This window comes from Felis catus, chromosome D4 (assembly GCF_018350175.1).
Source record: "Felis catus isolate Fca126 chromosome D4, F.catus_Fca126_mat1.0, whole genome shotgun sequence".
Taxonomy (NCBI): Eukaryota; Metazoa; Chordata; class Mammalia; order Carnivora; family Felidae; genus Felis; species Felis catus.
The window spans coordinates 9,145,663-9,170,692 of NC_058380.1; the positions used below are offsets into that span (position 1 = coordinate 9,145,663).

The window sequence follows — 25,030 nt, forward strand, 5'->3', positions numbered from 1 at the left end:
CTGGTTACTGTCAACATTAAAATGACTTTAGGGGCACCTGGGTGGTTCAGTTGGTTGAGCATCTGAGGCTTGATTTCAACTCAGGTCATGATCCCATGGTCATGGGATGCAGCCCCATGTTGGGCTCTGTACTGGGTGTGGAGCCTGCTTAAGATTCTCTCTCTCTCTCTCTCTCTCTCTCTGCCCCTCTCCCACTCATGTGTGTGCGTGTGCGCTCTCTCCCTCTCTTTCTAAAAAAAAAGAAAAAAAACTTTAAAATTCTATGGTCCTCATTAGCACACTCTTAGTATTCAAGGAGACTCTTGCCCAAGCAAATAACTATTGTTCATTACGTGAACTTCCTGAAAGACACGTTGTCTCTTTAACAAAGTACCAAATGTGATCTATGTGCCCTAAGATCCTTTGAATCCACTCGAAATCCTTGCTTTACTACTTTTCCCGATCCTGATTTATTGTAGCGTGATCTTTATGCAATTCTAACCAAATCCCCACATTGATGTACCTTAGATCACATTTCAACAAAATCCAACCTTGACCTTCCCTTTCAAACTACCAAAGCTCCATCAAGGTGGCCCTCTCCCTTACCGCACCAGGCGATGAATTCAGCTTGTCTTATTAACAGGTGATGTTGGTGATAGCTGGGGAGCCGGCCTTTGACGGTATATAGGACCCTAGGGGTTTATGTGAACGAGAACATCAGGCTGTTATTGCTGATTCCCTCGTGGGGGTGAATTCTAAATTTTGGGGGGTATTATTTCACTATTTGTGGTGGACACATGTCCATTTTATAGTGAACTTTGATTAAAGCTTTGGGAAGAGAATTTTAAAAATACATCTATTTGGTGGTGGGACTCTGCATTCATTCTCTTTGAAGTTTAGAATCTCACAGTGAGCCTTGCTTTGTAGCATTTCTAGGGTTCACAAAGGCCTCTTTCTTGTGCATAATAAAACCCAGTGTTTATAAACAGGAAACTGGTTTCCCCATACTCTTGACTTAGGTTTTTGTTTTTGTTTTTTGCCTTATTCAATTTAGAAAATCCCTTTGGAAAATCTTTACTGAAAGTGATGCAGAAAACGATACCCTCTTACACGAAGGGCTCGGTCATTTGGAACACGCCCCTTCCACTCTCCATTAAGTCCGATGTCCTAAACCACACCCGTGATGAGGACAGCTCACCTGGGCATACCTCTAGCAATTCTAGACCTATCCATCATCGTTTGTCATACCGCGCCTCATCTTTTTTGATGGTCTCTCCCTAAGTGATTGAAACACTGAGATTCATACACTCGGACAGTATATAGGAGTAAGGGCAGAAACTGTGCTTTATCTGGCTTGATGTAGCTCTTACTGAATAAAATTTAGGAAGAGATATGGACTTGGCTATTCTTCCAAGATACCTGCACAGGAAGATTGACTGTTACTATCAAATTCTCATGGGAAGTACATTTATTCATAAGGGAAGAATGTGTCTCTATCCTTTTGCTAAGCAGACCAAAAAACATTTCCCCAGGTATTACACGTTATCAGTCTGAATGAGGTTCAAGTCAAGCACAAATGAAGATTGCTTCCTGGTCACACAGATGACAGGAAAGCTGTGTCAGGGAGACAGGGAGCAAATACTTGGCTTTTTCACTTATTCTCATTTATGTTGATTTTACTAGAATGGCTATCGGGTGATGGATGCGTATGCCGGTACCAATCATGTACATCAAGACCAGGTTCAACATGGCCTCCTATCATTGCCCGGGAGGGAAATAATAGAGATTGAGAAGGTGACGGAGCCAGTGGCGCTTTGTCAGCTGGAACATACATCAGAATCGCCTGGAGGCAGTAGCAGGGTCCGCATCCGCTGGGGTCTAAGGGACAAGGTCCTGGTCCTTGTGGAGTGGCTTGTCACTGAGAAGGAAGAGCCAGGGTAGTAGAGGAGCCCAGCCCCGGAAATGGGGTCCCAGAGGCAAGTTCCAGTGGAGCCAGGGGGTCTAGAGAACTGAGTCAAGACTGATGGGTAAGCCTGGCTGTGTGAGCCAGCGCAGAGCAAATGGGTATGTGGGGCTCATCAACAAGACCAGTTCCGTATCTCCCTTGCTGGGGTGGGGAGGTAGGGAAGCTGCATGAAACATAGGCCCGGGAGCCAGAGTCTCACTTGCCAATTCAGCTTTGGTGCCCTGGCCACAGCTATTCAGTCTTGTGTTTGCATGATCCTCACTTGTAAAAGAGGAATGAGAACTATGCCTTCTTGGGGCACCTCGGTGGCTGAGTCGGTTGAGCATCCGACTTCAGCTCAGGTCATGATCTTGGGGTTCATGAGTTCGAGCCCACTGTCAGGCTCTGCGCTGACAGCTCAGAGCCTGGAACCTGTTTCAGATGGTGTGTGTGTGTGTCTCTCTCTCTGCCCTTCCCCCACTCATGCTCTCTCTCTCTCTCTCTCAAAAATAAGTAGACATTAAAAAAAATAAATTGAAAAAAAATGCCTTCTTCACAAAGTTCCTATAATTAAATAAACCCATTAAGGGATCCAATACATTTCTCTACAGTCTTAGCTTCCTTCCTGCATTCCTAGTAAACCACAGACCTTAGAAACAACTAAGCCCACCTACGGGCTCAGCTACTTGAGCTAAACCGAATGGCGGTCATGATGAGGATAAAAAGTCAGCAGCACCCCAGTGTAGGATGGCTTACCTTTTGCTAATGCGTGCCCACTCTCCCTACCACCTTACCACTGTTCTGTGGACCACCTCTCCTGTCTGCTGGAGTCAGGGAGAACAACACACCGAAGACTGGGGAATAAGAACAAGAGAACATTCTTCCACAACAGAAATTCTGAAGCATAAAGGCAGTGGTCTGGATGGCTTCAGAGCAGCAATGCCTCCGAGGCTGAGAAGAGATTCCAATTTGTACATCAAGTATTGGAAACAGAAATGGTAGCAGTGAAATGAGACTCTTCTCTTTGAACTGAAACCAAACCATTCAGTAACAAAATCTAATACAGTTGATTCTTCCATGGGAGTCTCCAATCCTACTGCGGCCAGCAAACTCTAAACAAAGAGTAAAAGGAAACTCAACACACGCTGTAATGATCAGACTAACTGGAAAGTCAGACATCAGAGTGGACACTTAGAGGGACAAAGGGGTTTCTCAGGAGGATGCATTTTGTGACGGTCAGATTTCCTTCAGGATTCCAAGTAGGAGCCGTTGGTGATTCTTCACGTTCAGAAAGCAAGAATCGTGGCATTCTCCTTAGGCAGTTCTGATTCATCGACCCATTAGAGAGGAGAGAAACCTTTTCCATGTCATAATGAGGTCCATAAAAGAGGAGGTTCTGGCATTCTTTGAAAACATGTGCGAACAAATAAATGCAAGACAATTTGGGGACCGCTGGGGAAATGGGACTGAGATTACCCATGAGATATTAGGAAGCTACTGCTCATTCCCTTGGGAACGGAAGTGGGATTGTGGGAGCCAGGAGATGGCTTGAATCGTTGGGAGATTTGTGCTGAAGTGCTTAGGGGTGAAGTGTCATGATGGCTGGGACTTATTTTCAAAGTGGTTTAATGAAAAAAAAAAGGAGAGGGACAAAATATTGACTGATGTTGAATCTTAGCAGGAGAGTATATGGGTGCATGGAATTGGTCTTGTTCTCTTGAACACCTGTGAAATCTTTGAAAAAATCAGGAGATGTTATATAAGTATTACATACCATATTACACTGTAAATCTATATTACCATATAGATTATCTGGCTAGTAAACAGAATTTAAAGCACTAGAAAAGGGTGAGCAGGGGCTTAGTGTGGCTTGGTCCATGGCACCAGATGTCTCCTGTTGCTTGAGATTAAAGTCCTGAAAGCAGTGGGCTCTCCCTTGAGACAAACCTGGTTCATTCCAGGAGACCAGCTTTCTAGGTCTTTCCGCGCCCCCCCCCTCCCCCCAAGCCTTCCGGAGTAAGAGACTGCCCAGCCCTCTGCAGGAGACCTTCACTCAGGCACCACGGTTTCAATCCCCTAGAACTCAAAAAACAAGAGGCAGTGTTGGTGGAGCTAAATTGTCTCTTTATTAGGAAAGCACCAACACCACATTCTTGGAAATTACTGGAATTTTATTTGCCTCAGGCTTATGACTCGCAACCAAAGACATTGTGCAAAGAAAGCAAAGATTAAGTACACTTTAGGGAGAAGGAGACGATACACATCAGTAACATAGGAGATCGGGCTGACAAAGGAAGCCATCCAATACACTAGAGAGATTGCAATATTCAATAGCGTTTTCAACAAAACTTTTTTTTGAAATCAAGAGCAAAAAAAAAAAAAATTCAGCAATGTTTACAGTAGACATAAATCGTATACAGTTCAAAAAGCATTTTTTTTTCAGATCATAGAGCATAAAATGGAAAAATGTCTATGCAGGTGAAGTCTAATTACTGTACACTTATCACCTATTAAAGTTGCTTATATGTACCACAGTGTAAACAAACAAACAAAAAAAAAAACAATACCGAACAAATAAAAACTCTGAAAATTGCCTGATGAAAAATAAAATAACCAGTGGCTTTTAATGGCTTCTCCTGGTTATCAGTGCTACAAAAAGACAAAAAAATCTTCTCATCTGGACAGGTGGTAAAACCAGGCACAATCAAACCGTTACCAAATGAGACCCACCCATAGAAATATACTATCCACCCACATATTTTCCATCAAAAGCTTTGTTTGTTTGTTTTAATCTTTGAATCTTTGAGGCCCATTTGGTCACAATATGTTACAAATATTTGTGTGTGTGTGTGTGTGTGTGTGTGTGTGTGTGTGTGTTTTTACACCATGATATCATATGTTTGTCTGGCACTATCCTAAAGCTAGTTTATAGATGAAGATGCTATAGAAACAACCCAGGGCCCATAGGACAAATGAACTCACTGGGCAGAAATGAGAGAGGGGACAAAGGAACTCCGTTCTACCGAGGAAAAAAAGGCCCGTACTCCTCACTCATCGTCAGTCCCGCTTGCTTCTGACTGTTCCTAAAAACAAGACAAAATGAAGCAAATGACACCTAAGAAAAAGAAGCAATAAACCATCCCGAGGGCAAGGCAGAAAAGACACGACATTTTGGAAACAGTCAACCCAAGTCTCTTCGTTCTGTGTCGAGATGGCGAGACGCTTGTGAGGAATTCAAGCTAAAAAGGGGAGCCCCCGCTGGGAAATCCCAAAGCAATTCCCACCATCTGTACTACTGTCTTGCTTTCTTTCACTGTGGCGTGAAAAGTTCAAGGCTGATAATTCTTATTTTTAACACTATGGGTTTGGAAAATTCACCAGAGGCAAAAGTACCATACACTGGATGTCTACTCACGGGGACGTCTTCTAAAGAAAACACAGCATTTGAAATGTATTCGAAAAGCCTGGGCCAAGGGTGAAGGCTGGGTGTGGGGCTGGGGTAAGAATTCTCAAATGTTTTCATCAGACCCAAATGGTGGTGCCCTGCAGCCCACGGACCAAAACGTTAAATTCTCTGTCCAGAAGAAGAAAAAAGAGGGGGGCGAGCGATAGCCTGATGAGGTCTTCTGGAAAGTGAATAAGTGGAGGGGATTTCCCAAGGCCGGTGGCAGAAGTTTCTGCCAGCAGTGCCACTTGCCTCCAGAATTTGGGGACGGTGTTGTGCTGTTTGGGTCTGAATTCAACTTCCGTGGTTTGCTACTATGACCTGGAGGTAAGCACATGGAACCTTGGCCCTGGTTTCTGGGCTATGTTGCAAGTAAGAGAAACCTTAATTATGGATCATATGGGAAGGTGATTCTTTCAGGGCCTGGCTCCAGAAGTGCTCCTGAATTTTTCCACCATGAAAAATAACCTGCCATGGAGGGAAGTGACGGGAAGATTAAGGAAGGAGGAAAGGAAACACCATTGACTGGTTTTTCATTTTTGAAGACCATGAAAAAGGCCCTACACACAAAGCCCGCGATTCTTTGTCCTAGATCATGCAGCTTTAGTTCACATCCCTCAATAACAAAATCTCCCCAAGTCTTGGGTGTTTCCATTTCTGGAAAATAAAGAGGGTTACGAAAGAGGGAAAGTGGGGAGAGGGCTTCTGGGCCTCAGTCAAAGCCTGGTCCACTTACGTTTTCCTCCTGCTCCTCATCGCTGTCGAAATCACTCACTACGGGCTTGGCTTTCCCTCGATTCGGCCTTTTCTTGCCTTTGCCTTTGTCCCGGCCTTTCTCGTCTTTTTTATTGAGCTTGATTTTCACCTTGACGGATTTTGCTGCAACAAAAACAAAACCACAGTGAGCCATCGCGGGAAGTCCTTCTGCAGGTAGTAAAAAAGGGCGCCAAGCTGCAGGTGACAAATCAGAAGGTCGAGGAGTATCCAGAACCCTCTCAATTCAGGCTTGTTCTCCATGGTCCTGTTAGCACCCCCTTCCACTCACAGACTTTTCTTGGTTAGGAGGATAGATTAACATCATCACCCTAAGGAGCCAGCATGAGGATGAGGTCTTACAGAAGGCTGGGTTCTTTGGCTGTTCTCTTAACTGGCCAGACAGGGATCTCCCTCAGCAGGATAAACAGAGCTGTCTTTCCTACTCCTGGGGGGGGTTTTCAGGAAAAAGTACAAATAAGTGTAAGGCTTTTAAAAAAATTTTTTTGAAGGCCCGTGTTACTATGGAGATCACTCTAGTTGACTTAAAAAGAAAATTCACATAGTTGAATAATATTAACAGCACAGAAAGGTAGAAAATGCAAAGTTAAATGATTGTATGCTTCCTTTCCCACCATCTCTAGTAATTCCTTATTGTTCTCTTTCTGGTGATTATTTCCAGAAAAAAACAGTTTACATTTTATAATTACATAAAGATGTCAAGCATGCGCATGCACACACACACTTTGTTTTATGCATGCTCAAATGTGACAGCTTGCCTGTATTCTCATATATGTGGGACATTTCTATCCATTCATATACATATTGGTCTAAATCTAAGTATTTTTCATTTTTGAGAGAGAGAGAGAGGGAGACACAGAATCTGAAGCAGGCTCCAGGCTCTGAGCTATCATCACAGAGCCTGATGCAGGGTTGGAACTCAAAAACCTCAAGATCATGACCTGAGCTAAACTTGGACATTTAACTGACTGAGCTACCCAGGCACACCACCCACCCTCCGCCGCCCACCTAATTCTTTCTAAAGCCTGTAAATGTTCTACTTCAAGGGTGCATGAAAAATTCTTTAACCCTTTAGTGGTGGGTGCTGAAGTTCCCAGGTTTGTTTTTTTCAAATTTAGAATATTTGTTGACAGGTTTGGCAGAACTGAGGAGAGAGATGGTGAACATGTATCCACACGGTAAATTTCTACCAGTATTCTACTCAATGAACCTTCAAAAACTGGCATCCCTCTTCCCTTTCAAAGCTGTTCTGAGGACAGGAATAAGAACACGAGGGAGGATTCAACGTGCAATAAATACCACAGAGGCAGGTGCGTATTCCAATGTACAAGGAAGATCCGTCCCATGGCACTGGGCCAGGACGGATGTCCGTGGAATACCATGTTTAGGATTCGATGATGAAGTTACTAAGGATGTGTAGCCCTCATTCAAACCGGTTAGACTGGAATATCATGTTTACTGGGTCTCAAGGCACATGGAAATGGATATTGTTATGGAGGGAATTACAGTTCTAGAAGGAAGCTTAGAGATGAGAGTTTTTCAAGTTTATTTAAAGAGCCGGACACTTAACCACGATGAGAATTTTTCAGACTTCCTTTGTGAAGAGGAGGGACCCACCAAAACATTGACACAAATGAAATCTTCCCTGAGAGCACAGGGTATCCACAAAGAGGAGACTGGAGCTGTTCCGAACTGTAGTTCCCAAGTATGTTCTCCACCCAACCCGAATGCAGCAAAGGTGGGCAAATGCGAGTACACAAAATAGTATTCTAGTCAAGGCTTCCCTTCCTTGGGCCCAAATGTCTGCTGCATCATGAGCTATCAGGTATGGCCCTGTTGTTGTGTGTGGAGTAATTTAGGAAAAGGAGAAAAGCTAGGGTGCAAAGGCTGACCTATTAATGCATAAGGATGTGAAGCAAGGCCTCTAAAAACCCTCTAAAAAATTTCCAAAATTTTAATGTTTATTTTTGAGAGAGAGAGGCAGACGTAGAATCCAAAGCAGGCTCCAAACTGTCAGCACAGAGCCCAATGTGGGGCTCGAACTCACGAACCCCGAGATCGTGACCTGAGCCGAAGTCGGATGCTTCGCCGACTGAGGCACTTGGGCATGCTGCCTCTAAAAACTTGCTAAACGAAAAGAAGACATGAAATATCTTTATCTACACAGGTGGAGCATTTCCTGACATTTGCAGTACAGAAAATCCACGCGAGGTGGGAAAGGGCAGAAGGCTGGCAGTAAAGGTAAGAAAGTACTTCTTTAAGAAGATAATTTAAATACACCTCAGAGTGGGAGATACTCGAAAGCTACCCGATTTTGTGTGTCAGTGAATGTGTTACTTCCAAAAAGCTGTCATGCAAAACTCGACTAAAAGATGGGACCTATCAGGTAAGCACTACAAACAGCATCCTATGGCTTTATGATCCCACCATTATGTACCCATGAAAACTGTCCTTTATCAGGCAGAATAACAGCCCCTTGGAGATGTCCCTGTCCTAATCCCCAAAATGTTACATTACTTGGCAAAAGGGATTAATGTTGCTAATCAGCTGCCCTTCAGAGGGGAGATAAGCCTGGATTAACCAGGGGAGCCCTGAGTCCTTAACAGAAGAAGAAGAGGAAGTCCCAAACTTACCTGCTGAGGACACATTGATTCTACAACTATATACAGAACAATTTCTGCAGGAGGAAAAAAAAAAAAAACAAACAACGACCCCAAACTAGCTAAGTGACTTCTACACATTAGGCAAATGAGGAAAAAACATCACATCAAGAGGAGAGGCTGAGGCACATTCTCACCATAAACCCCACCCCTGGGGTGGTGCTTCCAGTTCAGGAGGTTAACGCAAAACCTGGAGATGCTCCCTGAGGAGTGAAGGGTTTGAGCCCCACATCGGGCACCCCAAGTTTTAAGACCTGCAGCCGAGAGAGGAGTCCCTAAAACATCTAACTTGGAAAACTAACGAGTCTCACATCCAAGAACCCCCACAAGGCTCTAGTGAGCTGCAAAATGGGGTGTCTTGGCCCAGGACCCAGTACAGGGGCAGTGATTGCGAGGCACCCAGACTTTAAGTGAAAAAGGCTTGTTTTATTAAAAGCTCAGCCTGAGCAGTGGGTGCCTCATCTGATGCACTTCTATAAAGGCCTGCTGGGGTGCTCCCCGGGGTGGAGGCATCATGCACTTTCCCTCTACCTCACCAGTGTATCTCCTGGACAGGAGCTGGTACCCTCCTCTGGTGCCCAATGTTGGCAGCTACCCCCACCCCCACCCCAGGGCAAAGCAAAAGGCAAGAGTCCAAGAACGCCAATCTTTTAGTGAAAGAGACCTATTAACTTGGTTTCACAGATGCGGTGTGAGGGGAAAATCTTCTAATGAAACATACCTCTATCTAAAGACAGGCAGGAATCCTTGTGCAAGACCTAGCAGGGCAGGCCTTACCTTTGAGCTCTTCCTCCGCCACACTCCAGAGAGAGCCAGGAGATCCCAAAGGGCCATTTCTACATGTAGGGCCATGGTTTTTATGTCTGCCAGCCCCGGGACATCTGGCTCTGGTGGCCCGCAGCTTATGCTTATGACCCAGCAGCACTGTAGATGTTGGCTCACTTTAAAAGTATCTAAGCAGCCTGAACCGCCATGCTCACGGAGATCCTCCCCTTTCAGACCACGACTGGTTCTTGGCACAACCTTAACCACTGGGAACCACTGAAAATAAAACAGGCTGCTCAGAGTATCACAAAGGTGTGAGAGACCACCAAGAGGTAGAGCAGAGTTGAACAAGTTTCGTCTTCAACAAGCGGTTAAGCTTTTAAGACCGAGAGAAGCCATGGTTTAACGAGTGCATCAAAACCAACACAGACTCCAGGGAGGTGGAGAGACAGAGGTATAATGTTCTCAATGAAAGAGGAAGGTACACGTTTAGGTGTATCACTTAGCTCTATTCTCTTAGGGGCTTTTTCTGGTTAGGAGTTTCAAATAATGGCCATAAAAGTGCTCACAGAACTGGGTAGGAGAATGGATTAACACAGGACTTCCACAAGGAGACAGAAAATAGAAACAAGGACCCAGTAAGAATCAGAGCTGGGCCGCCCAGGTGGCTCAGCCGGTTCAGCATCCAACTCTTCATTTCAGCTCAGGTCATGATCTCATGGTCATGATTTCAGATCAGGTCACGATCTCATGGATCTCGTGAGATCAAGCCCCGAGCTGGGCTCCATCCTGGGCACGGAGCCTGCTTAACGTTCTCTCTCCTTCTGCCCCTCCCCTGCTCACTGTCTCTAAATAAACAAAGTCCCAGAGCTTAAGAATGCAGTAGCTGAGCTGAAAACTTCATGAGGAGAGATCCACAGAAGAAGGAATAAAACAAAACTGGACCAGCTGGACAAGTACAAGGGAAACCCCAGAAGACGATCAGATTTTTCAGCAGAAACTTTCTATGCCAGAAGGGAGTAACAGATGTATGCAAAGTGCTCAAAGAGAAAAAAAAAAAAAAGGCCAACCAAGAACATTCTACCTGGCAAATGTATCATTCAGAACTGGAGAGAAAAATGTTTTGCAGACAAGCAAAAGCTAAAGTTCATCAACCTCAAGAAGTGTAAGAGGGACTTTTCAAGCTAAAAACAAAGGGTGCAAGTTAGGAGCAACTCCTATGAACAAATAGTAGTGAACGGATCACTTGTAAAGTTAATATGAAGGTTGAAGACAAAAGTAGTAAAAATAACTATAACTACAATAATTAGTGGAGATATGTAAGTATTACACAAAATAAAGAGATGTAGCATGTGACTTTGAAAACCTAAAACGTGGAGGGGGTGGGGACAATAAAACTGTAGAGCTTTAGAATATGTTAAAACCTAAGTTGTTATCAACTTAAAATGGACTGAATAAATATAAACTGTTGTATGTAAGCCTCCTGGTAACACGAAGCTAAAACCTCCAGTAAATACACAAAAAATAAAGACGTCTAAGGATACCACTAACCCCAGTCAGGCAACCACAGAGGAAGGAGCAAAAGAAGAAAGGAACCATAAAAATTCCAGCAAGCAATGAACAAAAAATGGCAGTGAGCACACCGCTATTATTAATTGTTTAAAATACAAATGGGCTAAATAGGCCAGTCCAAATAGGCTGAATGAGTGGATAAGAAAAAGCAAGACCTGCCTAGAAGATACTCACTTGAGATCTGAAGACACACAGACTGAAAGGGAGGTGAATGGAAAATCAATATATTCCACACAAATCGAAACCTGTAGCAACAAAAGTTATATCAGACAAAACAGACTTTAAAACAAAGACTGTACTAAGGGAGAAGGAGAGGCTTTACATCATGATAAAAAAGGTCAATCCAAGAAGCAGATATAATATTGATGAATATTTATGTACCCAACATAGGAACACCTAAGTACATGAAGCAAATATTAAAGGATATAAAGAAAGAAAATGTCAGCAATATAATGAAAGTAGAGGAGTGTATCATCTCGCTTAAATCAGTTGATGGATTGAAATGACACATGAGATCAGATGAAATTCATACATGTAGAGAGAACATTCCAACCAAACACTGCAGAAGATACATTCTTCCCAAAGGCACATACAAGATTATCAAGTACCAATAACATGGTGGGCCACAGAACAATTGTCAATACATGTAAGAAGAATGAAATTGTGTAAAGCTTTTTTTTTTTTTTTTACTACAGTATGAAACTGGAAATCACTCACAAGAAGGAAATTGGGAAAAAAAAATACATAGATACCACACAACATCCTCCTCAACAACCAATGGGTCAACAAAGAAATCAAAAAGTAAGTGAAAGTCTCTTGCACGAATGAAAATGGAAACAGTAGTCCTAAGTCTGTGTATGCAACAAAACCAGGGAAGTTCATAGCAATTCAAGCCTACCTCAAGAAACAAAAATCCCAAATAAACTATTGATTTTACATCTATAAGAACTAGAAAAAGAAAGCCCAAAGTTAATGGAAGAAAGGAAATAATACAAATCAGAGAGGAAATAAATGAAATTGAGACTAAAAAAACAATAGAAAACATTAATGAACTAGAAGTTTGAAATGGTAACTAAAATAAACCTCTAGCCAAGACTCATTAAGAGAAAAAGAGGGCTTAAAATCAGAAACACAAAGCATAATCAGTGACTACCATGAACGATTATATGCCAACAAATTGGAAAATAGAAAAACATAGATCAATTTCTAGAAACTACCTTCTAAGAAGCCTCAGTTACGAAGAAATAAAAAAATCTGAACACAGCAAATACAATAAAATTGAATCAGTAATTTAAAAAACCATAAAACAGGGGCACCTGGGCAGCTCAGTCAGTTAAGCAGCCGACTTCTGCTCAGGTCATGATCTCACGGTCCGTTGAGTTCAAGCCCCACGTCGGGCTCTGTGCTGACAGCTCAGAGCCTGGAGCCTGTTTCAGATTTTGTGTCTCCCTCTCTCTGACCCTCCCCCGTTCATGCTCTGTCTCTCTCTGTCTCAAAAATAAATAAATGTTAAAAAAAATTAAAACCAAACCATAAAACAAAATCTAGAACCAGAAAGCTTCACAGGTGAATTCTACCAAACAATTAACAGTTATAACCTATCCTTTCTCCACTTATTCCAGCAACTGAAGAAGGAATGCTTTCAAACTCATCTTACAAGGCCAGCATTAATTACCCTGATACCCAAAGGTCAATATACATGAAGGACACCGATGCAAAAATTCTCAGCCAAATACTAGCAAACTGAATTCAACAATGCATGAAAAGATCACATGCCACAATCAGGTAGGATCTACTCGAGGGAGGCAGGAGGCTTCAAATCCACAAAACAATGTAATATGCCCTATTAACAAAATGAAGGATAAAAATCCCATCTCAATAAGATGCCAAAAACACACCTGACAAAATTCAACAGCCAGTTCTGGTAAAGATTCTTGACAAAGTAGGTATAGAGGGAACATAGCTCAACATAAAAGACACCATATACAAAAAACCCGCAGCTAACAACATACTCAGTGGTGAAACACTGAGAGCTCTTCCCCTAAGAGGAGGAAAAAGACTACGACGCCTACTCTTGCCACTTTTCTTGAACGTAGTAGTGGAAGTCCTGGCCAGAGCAGGTATTGAAGAAAAAGAAATAGAAGGTGTCCAAGTTGGAAAGGAAGAAGTAAAACTGTCACTACGGACAGAGTACACGATCCTAAATACAGAAAAGCCTAAAGACTCCACCAAAACACTGTTAGAATGTGTGGAATTTTACGAAACAGAATGGATGAACGTATGGGAAAGGAAAAAAGAGAGGGAAGCAAACCATAATATACAGAACGGAGGGTTGATGGAGGGACGTGGGTGGGGGGTGGGCTAAATGGGTGACAGGTATTAACAAGGGCACTGATTATGATGAGCACTGTGTGTTCTATGTGACTGATGAATCACTAAATTCTACTCCTGAAACCAATATTACACTACACGCTAACTAGAATTTAAATAAAAGTTTGAAAACAACAAAACCCCGCTACTGGAACAAAAAAATGAATTTGGCAATGTAGTAGGATACAAAATGAACATACAGAAATCATTTGTGTTTCTATATACTAATAGCTATCAGAGAAATTTGGGAAACAACACTCCCTCCAACTGCATCAAAAAAATGAAATACCTAGGGGTGAATTTTTTTTTTTTTAATTTTTTTTCAACGTTTATTTATTTTTGGGACAGAGAGAGACAGAGCATGAACGGGCGAGGGGCAGAGAGAGAGGGAGACACAGAATCGGAAACAGGCTCCAGGCTCTGAGTCATCAGCCCAGAGCCCGACGCAGGGCTCGAACTCACGGACTGTGAGATCGTGACCTGGCTGAAGTCGGACGCTTAACCGACTGCGCCACCCAGGCGCCCCTACCTAGGGGTGAATTTAACCAAAGAGATGAAAGACTTGAACTCTGCAAATTGTAGGGTGGTGATGAAGGAAACTAAAGATGTCACAAATAATGGAAAGATAGATCAAGCTCAGTCGGTTAAATGTCCAGCTCTGGCTCAGGTCGTGATCTCACGGTTAGTGGGTTTGAGCCCCACGCCTGGCTCTGTGCTAACAGCTCGGAGCCTGCTTCGGATTCTGTGTCTCCCTCTCTGTCTCCCCCTGCCTCTCTCAAAAATAATGAACTTAAGAAGACTGAAATATCAAAGCATCTTTTCTGACCACAGTGGTATGAAAAGAGAAATCAATTATTCACATGTGGAGCTTAAACAATGGTAGTGAACAGCCCATGGGTCAACAAAGAACTCAAAGGAGAAATTAAAAAATAACTTGAGACAAATGAAAATAAAAACACAGCATACCAAAACTCCTGCAGCAGAAGCAGTTCTTAGAGGGACGTTCATGACAATGAATGAAGCATCAAGAAAGAAGAAAAATCTCAACCTACTTTTACAGCTCAAGCAACTAGAAAAAGAACAAACAAGTCCAAAGTTAGTAGAAAGGAGATAATAAAGATCAGAGCAGAAATAAATAGAGGGTAAAAAGGCAATAGAAAATAACATTGAAACTAAAAGCTGGTTCCTTGTAAATAAACAACATGGACAAATCTTTAGCCACACTCAGTAAGAAAAAAAAGAGGTGTCAGAATCAATCAAAGACAAGTTACAGCTGATACCACTGAAATACAAAGGATCACAAGAGACCATTGTGAACAATTATATGCCTACAAATTTGGCAACCTAGAAGAAATGGATAAATTCCTAGAAATATAAAACCTATCAAGACCAAATCATAAAAAGGTAAGAAAATATGAACAGATCTATTATTAGCAAGGAGATCAAATCAGTAATCAAACACCTCACAACTAATAGAAGTCTGGGTCCAGACAGCTTCACTGGTGAATTCTACCAAACATTCAAAGAAGAATGAATACCAATCCTCTCAAACTCTTCCAAGACAAAGAAGAAGAAACACTTCCAAACTCATTTTCTGAGTCCATTACCCGGATAACAAAACCAGACCAGGATGCCATAAGGAAAGAATTTTATAGGCCACTATCTGTGATGAATATAGATGCAAAAATCCTCAACAAAATATTAGCAGTACAAGTTCAACAATACATTAAAAGGATTCTACCCCACACTCAAGAGGCATTTATTCTGGGCATGTAATGATAGTTCAAATCACAAATCAATAAACATGATATACCACCTTAACAAAACAAAGGATAAAAGTCACGATCATCTCAATAGATGTAGAAAAAGCATCTGAAAAAACGCAACATCCACTTATGACAGAAACTCTTGACAAAGTGCATATCGAAGGAACAAACGTCAACATAATAAAGGCTATATATAAGCCCACAGCTAATACACTCAATGGAGAAAAGCTGGCAGCTTTTCCTGTAAGATCAGAAACAAAAACAAGGACGCCCACTCTTGCCACTTTTATTCAACACAGTACCCGAAGTCCTATCCAGAGCAGTTAGGCAAGAAAAAGAAAAGGCACCCAAGTTGGAAAGAAAGAATTGAAACTATCACTAATTGCAGAAGATAATGTATATAGAAAACGCTAAAGACTTCAAATATGTTACAGCTAATCAAAGAATTAAATGGAAGGATACAAAATCAATATACCAAAATCTTTTGTACTTCTAAACACTAGTGATGAGCTTTCAGAAAGAAATTAAAACTATTCCATTTACAGTTGCCTTGGGAAAAAAAAATTCCTAGGAACAAATTTAACTGAGGAGGTGAAAGACACGTAAACTGAAAACTATCCAATATTAATGAAACAAGTGGAAAAATATTTGTGCTATCAACTGGAATAACACTGTTAAGATGCCCATACTACCCAAAGCAACCTGTAGATTCAATGCAATGTATAAAATTCCAATGGCAATTTTCACAGAAATAGAACAAACATCCCCCTAAAATTTGTGTGATGCCTCAAACAATCCAGAGTAGCCCAAGCAATCTTGAGGAAACAAACAAAGCTGGAGGTATCACACTCCTTGATTTCAAACTATATTACAGAGCTAAAGCAATCAAAACAGTATGGTATTGGCATTAAAAACAGACATACAGATCAATGGAACAGCATAGAGAGCCCAGAAGTGAAGCACACACATGGTCACTTTACAACAAAGGAGCCAAGAAGGTACAACAGTGAAGGGCCAGTCTCTTCAGGAACGGTGTTGGGAAAACCAGACAGCCACATGCAGAAAAATGAAACGGGATCACTATCTTACACCATACAAATATCACATAACAAGAATTATCTCAGTGAAGATAAAAGACGAAAGCATAAGACCTGAAACCATCAAACTCCTGGAAGAAAACATAGGCAGGAAGCTCCTTGACATTAGTCTTGACTTTATGGTGTTATGTCTGAGAACTCATTGCCAACAAAAGCAAAAATAAACACGTGTGGCTACATCAGATGAAAAAGCTTCTGCACAGCAAAAGAAACTATCCGCAAAATGAAAAAGGAGCCTAGTGAATGGGAGAAAGTGTGTGCAAATCTTATCCCTTCAGGAGTTCATATTCAGAATATGAAAGATCTTCTACAACTCAATAGCAAAACAATCCAATTAAAAAAATGGGTAAATAATTTGAACAGACATTTTCCCAAAGACATATACAGATGGCCAAGAAGTACACGAAGAGGTGCTCAATACCACTCATCACCAAGGAAATGTGGATCAAAACCACAAAGACCCATCACCTCACACCTCTTAAAAGGGCCGCTATCCCAAAGACCAGAAGTAAAAAGCGTTGGCGAGGATGCAGAGAAAAGGGGACCCTCGTAACCTGTTGGTAAGAATGTAAATTTGTGTAGTCACTATGGAAAACTGTATAGCGGTTCCTCACAAACTAAAAACAGACCTTATTATTTGGCAATCCCACCTGTGGAGTTTACATGAAGAAAATGACACTAAATCGAAAAGATGTGTGAACCCCCATGTTCATTGTGGCATGACTCATAGTCAGGATTTGAAATAACCTAAGTGTCCACCGATGGGTGAATAAAGGAAATGTGTGTGTGTGTGTGTGTGTGTGTAGTGAACTATTAATCAGCCATAAAAATTTTTCCATTTCTCACAACATGGATGGACCCAGAGGGCATTCTACTAAGTAAGATAAGGAAGATAAATACTCTATGATCTTACTTAAATGTAAATTCCTAAAAAGAAAACCAAAACACTCCCCGAGGCTGGTTGCCACAGGTAGGGGCTGGAGGGTGACTGAAAGGGGTTGAAAGGTACAACTTCCAGGTTTGAAACAAGTCAGGAGTATATGTGACTATGTATGTGACATTTGCTAAGAACGTAGATCTTGTATGTTCTCAGCAATAGAAAACATTTGTAACTATTTGTGGTGATGGATCTATTTTTTTTTAAGTTTTTTAAAATTTGAGAGACAGAGAAAGCAAGTCGGGGAGGGGCAGAGAGGAAGGGAGACAGAGAATCCCAAGCAGAGTCCGTGCTGTCAGCTCGGAGCCCGGTGCAGGGCTCGAACCCATGAACAGGGAGATCATGACCTGAGCTGAAACCAAGAGCTGGAAGCTTAACCGACTGAGCCACCTAGGCGCCCCTGTGGTGATGGATATTAACCAGACTTAGTGTGGTGATCGTTTTACAATATATACAAATATGGAATCCTTACATTGTACACCTGAAACTAACATGTCATTATATCTCAGTTAAAAAAAAAAAGTGCAAGAAGAGGCAGAAAAGAGGTCGAAAAGACACAGCATGAGAAGGATGCACGTGAAATGGGTTCTGGCCTCCAGTGAGGAACGCGGCCCATGAACACCCTGATTTCGGTCCAGAGAGACCCACAGCACACTGTGACCTCTAGAATTGTGAGGTCCTAATTACGCGTTGTGTTAAGCCACTCCATTTTGGTGATTTGTACAAGCAGCCATAGAAAGATAATACATCAAGTCTCCAGAGAGCTCTGAGAACCTCAACGGATGAGGCTAAGAGGGCAGATATTTGAAAACAGATTAGAAATGTGGCTTTAAAATCGGGAAAGATCGAGCTCGCGCAAGTTACGTAGACCTACATCATCAAACACTGGGATCTCAGAACCGGGGAATAACCACATGCAATTGAAAAATGTAAAATGAGTAGGAGGCAGAATCACTGAAGAGAATGTCATGGAGAAGGGATGTGGGTGTGGGGACACAGGGATGTGGGTGTGGGGACACACCGCTGGCAAAGACGGGTGCCCCATTCTGTGGGGCAATAGGCATGAATCAGAGGTTTGAAGAATGTTTGCAGTGATTTTTGGGTAAAAACGTTCAGGACACTGTTATTTAGGAGTGATATCGATGTATTTTGTTCGCCTCATTCATGAACGTTAATGGATACTGCTGTTATTAAGACACTCACTGCTACTGGGAAATGTTCATAATACAGAAAAATTATGCTACAAAACAGTGCGCTGTGCTTTTCTAAAGAAAATATATGGAGAAAAAAAACTGAAAGGCCCATTCTCCAAATGTTAAATGTATATGGGGTAGCGGTATTACACATTTTCCTTTCTTAAAAAAATTTTTTCCAAGTTGTCTGTACTAAGTTTGTAATGAAGAACAAATCTAATAAAAAAAAAAAAAACAACTTCTGAAGTATACCTGTACTGTTTTACACAGAAGACCGTATATGGCGGAGATTAATTACTTGGAGAGGAGGAGGTAGGGGTGAGAACATACTTAGGTAATCAATTTAGACTTTTGAAGGCACCTGGGAGGAAGCTTCCACAAAAGAGGTATTTGCCTTGGGTGCAAAATTTCTGAGTGGATAAAGAAGATGTGATACACACACACAGGAATATTACTCAGCCATAAAAAATAAATGTCATTTGCCATGACATGGATGGAGCTAGAGAGTATTAGGCTAAATTAAGCCAGAGAAAGACAAATGCCATATGATGTCATTCATATGCGGCATTTAAGAAACAAACAAACACAAAAATAAAGCAAAGGAAAAAGACAACCAAGAAACAGACTCTTAGCTACAGAGAACAAACTGATCCCCCAGAAGGGATGTGGTGGGGGGGCAGCAGATAGGGAAATAGATGATGGGGATTAAAGCACACGCTTATCATGAAGAGGACTGAAAAAGGTAGAGAATTACTGAATCCCTGTATTGTACACCCGAAACTCACAGAACACTGTATGTTAACTTTTCTGGAGTTAAATTTCAAAACTTAAAACAATTTCTGAAGGCACTGAAACTAAGTAATTGAGATAAACATACCAATGCAGTGTTTGAAATACTTGAGGCTAATGCCAAAAAAATCCATGATGAACAAAATATCAAAATTTTAAAGGCAGATCAGTACTGGATCCATGACGGACAAAATGGACCCCATTTCCAACTCACTTTGACAATTATTTTCTAAGACAAGGATTCTCACAGTGTGTTCCTGAGCCCCCACAGCATCAGGATTTCCCGGGAAAGTGTCAGAAATGCTCTCTCTTGAGCCCAACACACAGGTTACAGAATCAGAAACTCGAGGGGGAGCGGGGATGCCTAGAAATCAACGCTCCATCAGTCCTTCCGGGCTAGGGAGCCTCTGTGTCCCATAACAGACAGGTGTCATTAACAGCTACGTTGGTAGAAAATGTGTATTACACTAATTTTCCAAGACAACATTCAGCGAGTGTTTGCTACGAGCCTGGCTATATGCTAGGCTCTCTGCATGCATTGGGGATGTTTCTCATACCTCGGTTTTGTAGGGAAGAACACTGACCTTGATCAGGGTTAAGTACACTGCCTGAGCTTGCCCAGCAAGGACACAAGAGACCACAGAATGGCGGACTCGAACATCTGTTTTGTTAGCATCTGTGGAAATGTCTCTGCAGGTGGCAAGAGGCACAAAAAATGGAAGAAACACATGCCTGGGCTTACCCTCTGACTCGGACTCCTCTTCATCTTCCTCCTCCTCCTCCTCGTTGCTGTCGTCCTCACTCTCTTCCTCTTTGGCAATTTTCTGCCGAGCGCTCTTAAACACAGACTGTAAGACGATCGAGTCTTCATAGATCTAAAGGGTCACAGGGGCACCGGTTACAAACACAAGCTGAGGACTCAGTATCACAGCCACAGTCTCTTCGTCAGGGCACACACCCGCTTCGCTGTACGTGAATCCTATTAGAAACATCAGTGTTAGCTTTTATGCCTGCGGGAAACCCAACAGGAAAACGCTGAACTCTACTATAGACACACATATTCTTACGGAAAAAGAGTCCACTTGTGGTTGAAATTGTGTGCGTACGTGTGCATACATACTTAGGGAAGGGTAGACTTGCGTAAGATATCCTCACAACTGTGGCAACACAGAACACTTACAAAACTTCCATTTGTTCCTTGAAGTGTTTTGTCGAATGCTGTGGTAACACAACCTTGTCTAGAATGCAGATCCCCTAACAAAATGGAGGAAGTTGTTCTTTATTATTGGCTTATGAGTACTGGCCATGACTATTCCAATCAATACCTCACTTTCAAGTGTATGCACAGACCTGAGCACAGCCCTGTGCGGTAGTTGCTGAGATCTGAAGCTCAAACATGGTCCTTTTACTCCAAAAATGAAAAATTCAAGTACCATACGATCCAGCAATCCCACCTCTGGGTATATGTCCAGAAGAATTGAGAGCAAAGTCTTAAAGAGAGATTTGTACTCACATGTTTACAGCACCTTTATTCGTAACAGCCAGGAGGTGGAAACAAGTCAGGTGTCCATCAGTGGATTGACGGACAAATAAAATGCAGTACAGAAGGAAAATGGGGTATTATTCAGCATTAAGACGGAAGGAAATCCTTTCATATGCTAAAACCTGGATGAGCCTTGAGAACATAGCCCTGAGTGAAATAAGCCAGTCTGAAAAGGACAAATACCGTCTGATTCACTTATATGACACATCTGAAGTAGTCAAATTTGTAGCAACACAAAGTGGAACAGTGGTTCCCAGGGACACGGGAGCGGTCAATGGGGTGGTGTTTCACGGGTAGGGGGTTTCGGCTTCACCAAAGAGTTCTGGAAATCTGTTGCACAACAATGAGAACATCCTTAACACTACTGAACTGCACACTTAAAAACGGTGAAAACGATACATTTTAGGTGTTTTGCCAAATTAAAAAAAAATACGGAAGCCAATGGCCTTGGACTCTAGATCTAGAACATAATCCTTTTTGTGAGAAGCCAAACACTCATTAAGGTGACTGGGAGAGCCACAGTGAGCCCCAGAGGTAGTACAAGGGAAGAAATGATGGGGAGAGGCTCTGAGGTGGGGCCACTGGGGGTAGAATTTGCCAGAAATCAGAATGCAGCTAGATATGCACAGGTGAGGAGGATTCCATCAGGGCTGAGAAGGGAGGGGGCTATTTAGGGAAAGACAGCAAGTGAGAAAGGTGGGGAGGCAAGAGTATGATACACGTGGGATTGCACCAAGCAAGGTCAATTTCCTAGTGGTGACGGTGGACTGCGTTATGCAAGATGTAGCGGTCCTGTGACCACATAAAGGGCACACGGGCTCTCTCTCCCTGTCCTATTTCTTACGGCAGCAGGTGCATCCGGGTATGTGTTCATGGGGCAGGTGTGACTGGACCACGAACTAACTGCTTAGCCTGAAAAGCAGCAGAGACAGAGGCTATAGTGTGAGGGTACGGTACGACTTTGGAAAGCAGCCTATGGAGATTCAATTCCTTCTAGAATCTAATAGCACATGGTGGGAAGTAGATGGGCAGGAAAAGTTGCTGGTGAGAGAGTGAGCCACATGTTTCCAGGATGGACGGAGAAGGAAGCCGGCCAAGAGACCACTTAGGACTTTAGTTCACGTGTGAGACAGGGCGGCTGTGGCACCAGAGGGGGACCGGAGGACCCGGAGGCACAGCACCACGCTGCCCAAGTCCAGTATGACGAACCCAAAAGTCCATCCGGCGACTGCAAGGGGTCATTCACAGGAAGACATCCTTGTCGACTCCTGCTTATTACCCTCTCTGCCCTGGTTTCCATGTGAGCCTTCTTTCAAGAGGGTCTGGATTGCAGAAGGCCTGCTTTCAAGAACTGCTGAGGTCGGCCATGACTTACCGCCGTTAACCTGGAAACGCACAGTCTTTTCCTAAAAGGCATAAAAGGCCCATGCGAGGGTCCTCTTGTTCCCCAGTTTCATGATTGGAATGGACATAAAAGATTTTAAAAACAGGATCAGGAGAGAAGCTCAAGGAACTGAATGGTGGCTTAACACTGTACCAGTTGGCAGGCACACTGACCTCTCCTCTCTTCATCATGATACAAGAGCATTAGCAGAAATACAGACAGGGGAAAAGGGGGTGCTTACAAAAGGGGAGTGGAATTGAGGTATAATTCCCGTGAGAGGATCCTCTCGCCAGTTATTTTAATCAGCTGAGTATCACTGACTCGTATACTTGAAGACTTGCTAACAGTAAGAAAGGGGACTTCTTCACTGCGGTTGGTTTGATAAGCATGTTCTGTAAGCAATTAAAGGCAATGGTTCTTTTTTCTACGTGTACCCTTTTTTGTTCGTTTGCTTTAAATCAAAGTATTTTCATTTCCTGACGTACGGTTACGGTCAGAAAAATGAAGGTGAAGTATAATCAAGTGCACGGTCTCTACAAAAGCAGAAAACCATACCTCTAGCCTTGAAGCATTATGCTAAGTGATTTCCTTGAATTCCAACCCCAATTAGAAGCCAAGCCTTGAAGGGAAAGCATAAATAGGAGCTATAGCACAGCTATGATACAGAGGCTGGCCTTAATTTGAAAGAGCCAAAGCCTCAATTTATTTGCATACTCACGTACGATATAGGCTTTTATTTCTCATTTTTGATTCTGCACCCCCTGGTGGGGGGGGGGGAGTAGCAGTGGTTCAAATAGTAGAAAATGAAATAGATCACTTAAAAGCACATAAGCACATCGAAGGTGAAAAGTTTTTCAGGCAACCAAAGACACATACCTGAGATCCCTCCAAGTTGAACGTCTGAGCGTTGTGACAGAGAAGCATGACATCTTTCTCCAGGTCACCCAGGCTCCGGTATTTGTGATTACGAATCCTCTCCTAATGCAGGTTTTGGATAAAATTGAGGTTAATGAAGAGGAAGGGGGGGGGGGGGGAAATGCAAAAATCCTTACTTGGTCCAAAAAAGCCTGATTTGCCTCCCTTGTCTTCATAACCGCCCTGCCAGGGATGTGGGGCTACACAACTCTAGGGGCCACTGTTCACAGAGGCCACCCTCCCACGGGGATTCCTTCTTGCAAGGGGGAAGGAGCTGCCCAGATTGGGGGGAGGAGTCTGAAACTTCTGAAGTAAAATGCAACCGAATACACTATGGGCGCGTGACATGATGAAGTCATATACATGTCAAGGCCCAAGGATATATCCCAACTGTTCTAGGGACAAGCCCTAGATGGAGGAGTTGGGGCCGGGGGTGGAGGCCCACGGTGGTCAGACAGGATGCCACTGCCAACCCCTGACTGTAATCATTTCAGTGAATTTACCTTTTTCTTTTTTTTATAAAGTTTGTAAACAAAATATCTACCTTTATTTTTTTGAAATCCACCGGCTTCCTAATTAATTCATAGTATTCTGGTAACTCTTTCCTTGAAGGTAACTGAATGAAGACTTCACTGAGCTGCCGCCCTGAACTGTAAGGTTGGGGGGAAACAAACAAAACCATATCCGGTCACGTACTACCAAGGAAAGCTTTTATTTCAGAAAATGTCAAAAAAAAAAAAAAAAAAAAAAAAACCAACCAAAAAACCAAAAAAAAAAAAAAAAAAACTGCATCCCACGTATTATAGACAAGGGGCCCCTTAAATCCAGGAAAAATCCCACAACTAGAGATTAATGCTCCTTGTGCTAACTCCAAAATCACATTAAAATGCCATTAGATCCCCACTTCTGTCACACATGATATGCGAGGTCCACTGTGAGTTCCTCTTTCAGAGTGAACAGATCTCTGTTTTGATAGAAACATTTAAAAGTGTCCTATTCAACCAACCACTCCATTTTTTAATGAATAATAATTGAGTTGGCAAGAAAAAAAATTACAATGGCTTTATTTCCACACCCCTTTGTCTTCAAACTCCCTGTATATTCAGAAAAATAGTATGTTAGAATATGACTCTGGAAACTCAAATGAAAAGCTTTTGTGTCGCTTTCTTTTCTGTGTTAGTCCTTTTACAGTGTTTGTTACATACTGTGAACCACGCATACCTTTATTATTATTTGCCAGAGGAACCCCTTCATCTTGCCTAACTGCACTTCTGTGCATATGGCCATTTGGTCAGAAAAGAACAAACATATTTAGCAAGCGCAGATAACCTCGTGTTTCTGGGATTAGTGCAGGACCCTCCCTCAAATTCATGGTAGCTTTATTTGAAAGCAAATTTAATAGCAACAAATGCTTAGTAATTTGCAACTTCGAAAAACAGTTTATAAGGCACTATAAGCTTCAACATCACTTAATACTGGAAGCAGACATGAGTGAAGGAACAAAGATATTCATAATTTAGGTTCAAGATTCTAATATCTGGCTTGGCCTATCCAGATCGATGGTAGCTTGTGAGGTATGGTATGGTCATTTTTCAACAAAATCTTGCCTCCCTTATGATGCAGTCTCTACTTCCTTTGTGAAGGCAGAAATACAAAAATAAATAAATAAATAAATAGATAAATAGACAGAAATCACTACCATGTAAATTTCGGAAGGGGATTCCAGGAGTGTGGGAGAATGCTGTGGCTAAGAATGAGTGACAATATGCTGTTTTAATCCATACTCCCAGTTGTATAATTAAAAAATATTCATAATGACAGTTATCATAAAAAAGGCATGCGCAGTAACTCAAAGGGTTGCTTAGCAACCAGTGGGGAAAATGCTGAAGTGCAAAG

General features: G+C 42.3%; 1 protein-coding gene across 6 annotated transcripts in view; it reads right to left on the bottom strand.

The window, feature by feature from the left end:
* Positions 1-4,027: 4,027 nt before the first annotated feature.
* SMARCA2 (SWI/SNF related, matrix associated, actin dependent regulator of chromatin, subfamily a, member 2) overlaps positions 4,028-25,030 on the bottom strand; it is a 181,508-nt gene continuing 160,505 nt past the window's right edge. For all 6 annotated transcript variants that reach the window (XM_045043019.1, XM_045043015.1, XM_045043017.1 and 3 more), the window contains 5 exons: positions 23,679-23,784; positions 23,096-23,197; positions 20,035-20,167; positions 6,106-6,248; positions 4,028-5,007 (listed from right to left, as the gene is read on the bottom strand). In XM_045043019.1, coding sequence (XP_044898954.1) covers positions 4,972-5,007; positions 6,106-6,248; positions 20,035-20,167; positions 23,096-23,197; positions 23,679-23,784 — 520 coding nt within the window. In that variant the 3' untranslated portion in view covers positions 4,028-4,971. The remainder of the gene's footprint in view (positions 5,008-6,105; positions 6,249-20,034; positions 20,168-23,095; positions 23,198-23,678; positions 23,785-25,030) is intronic.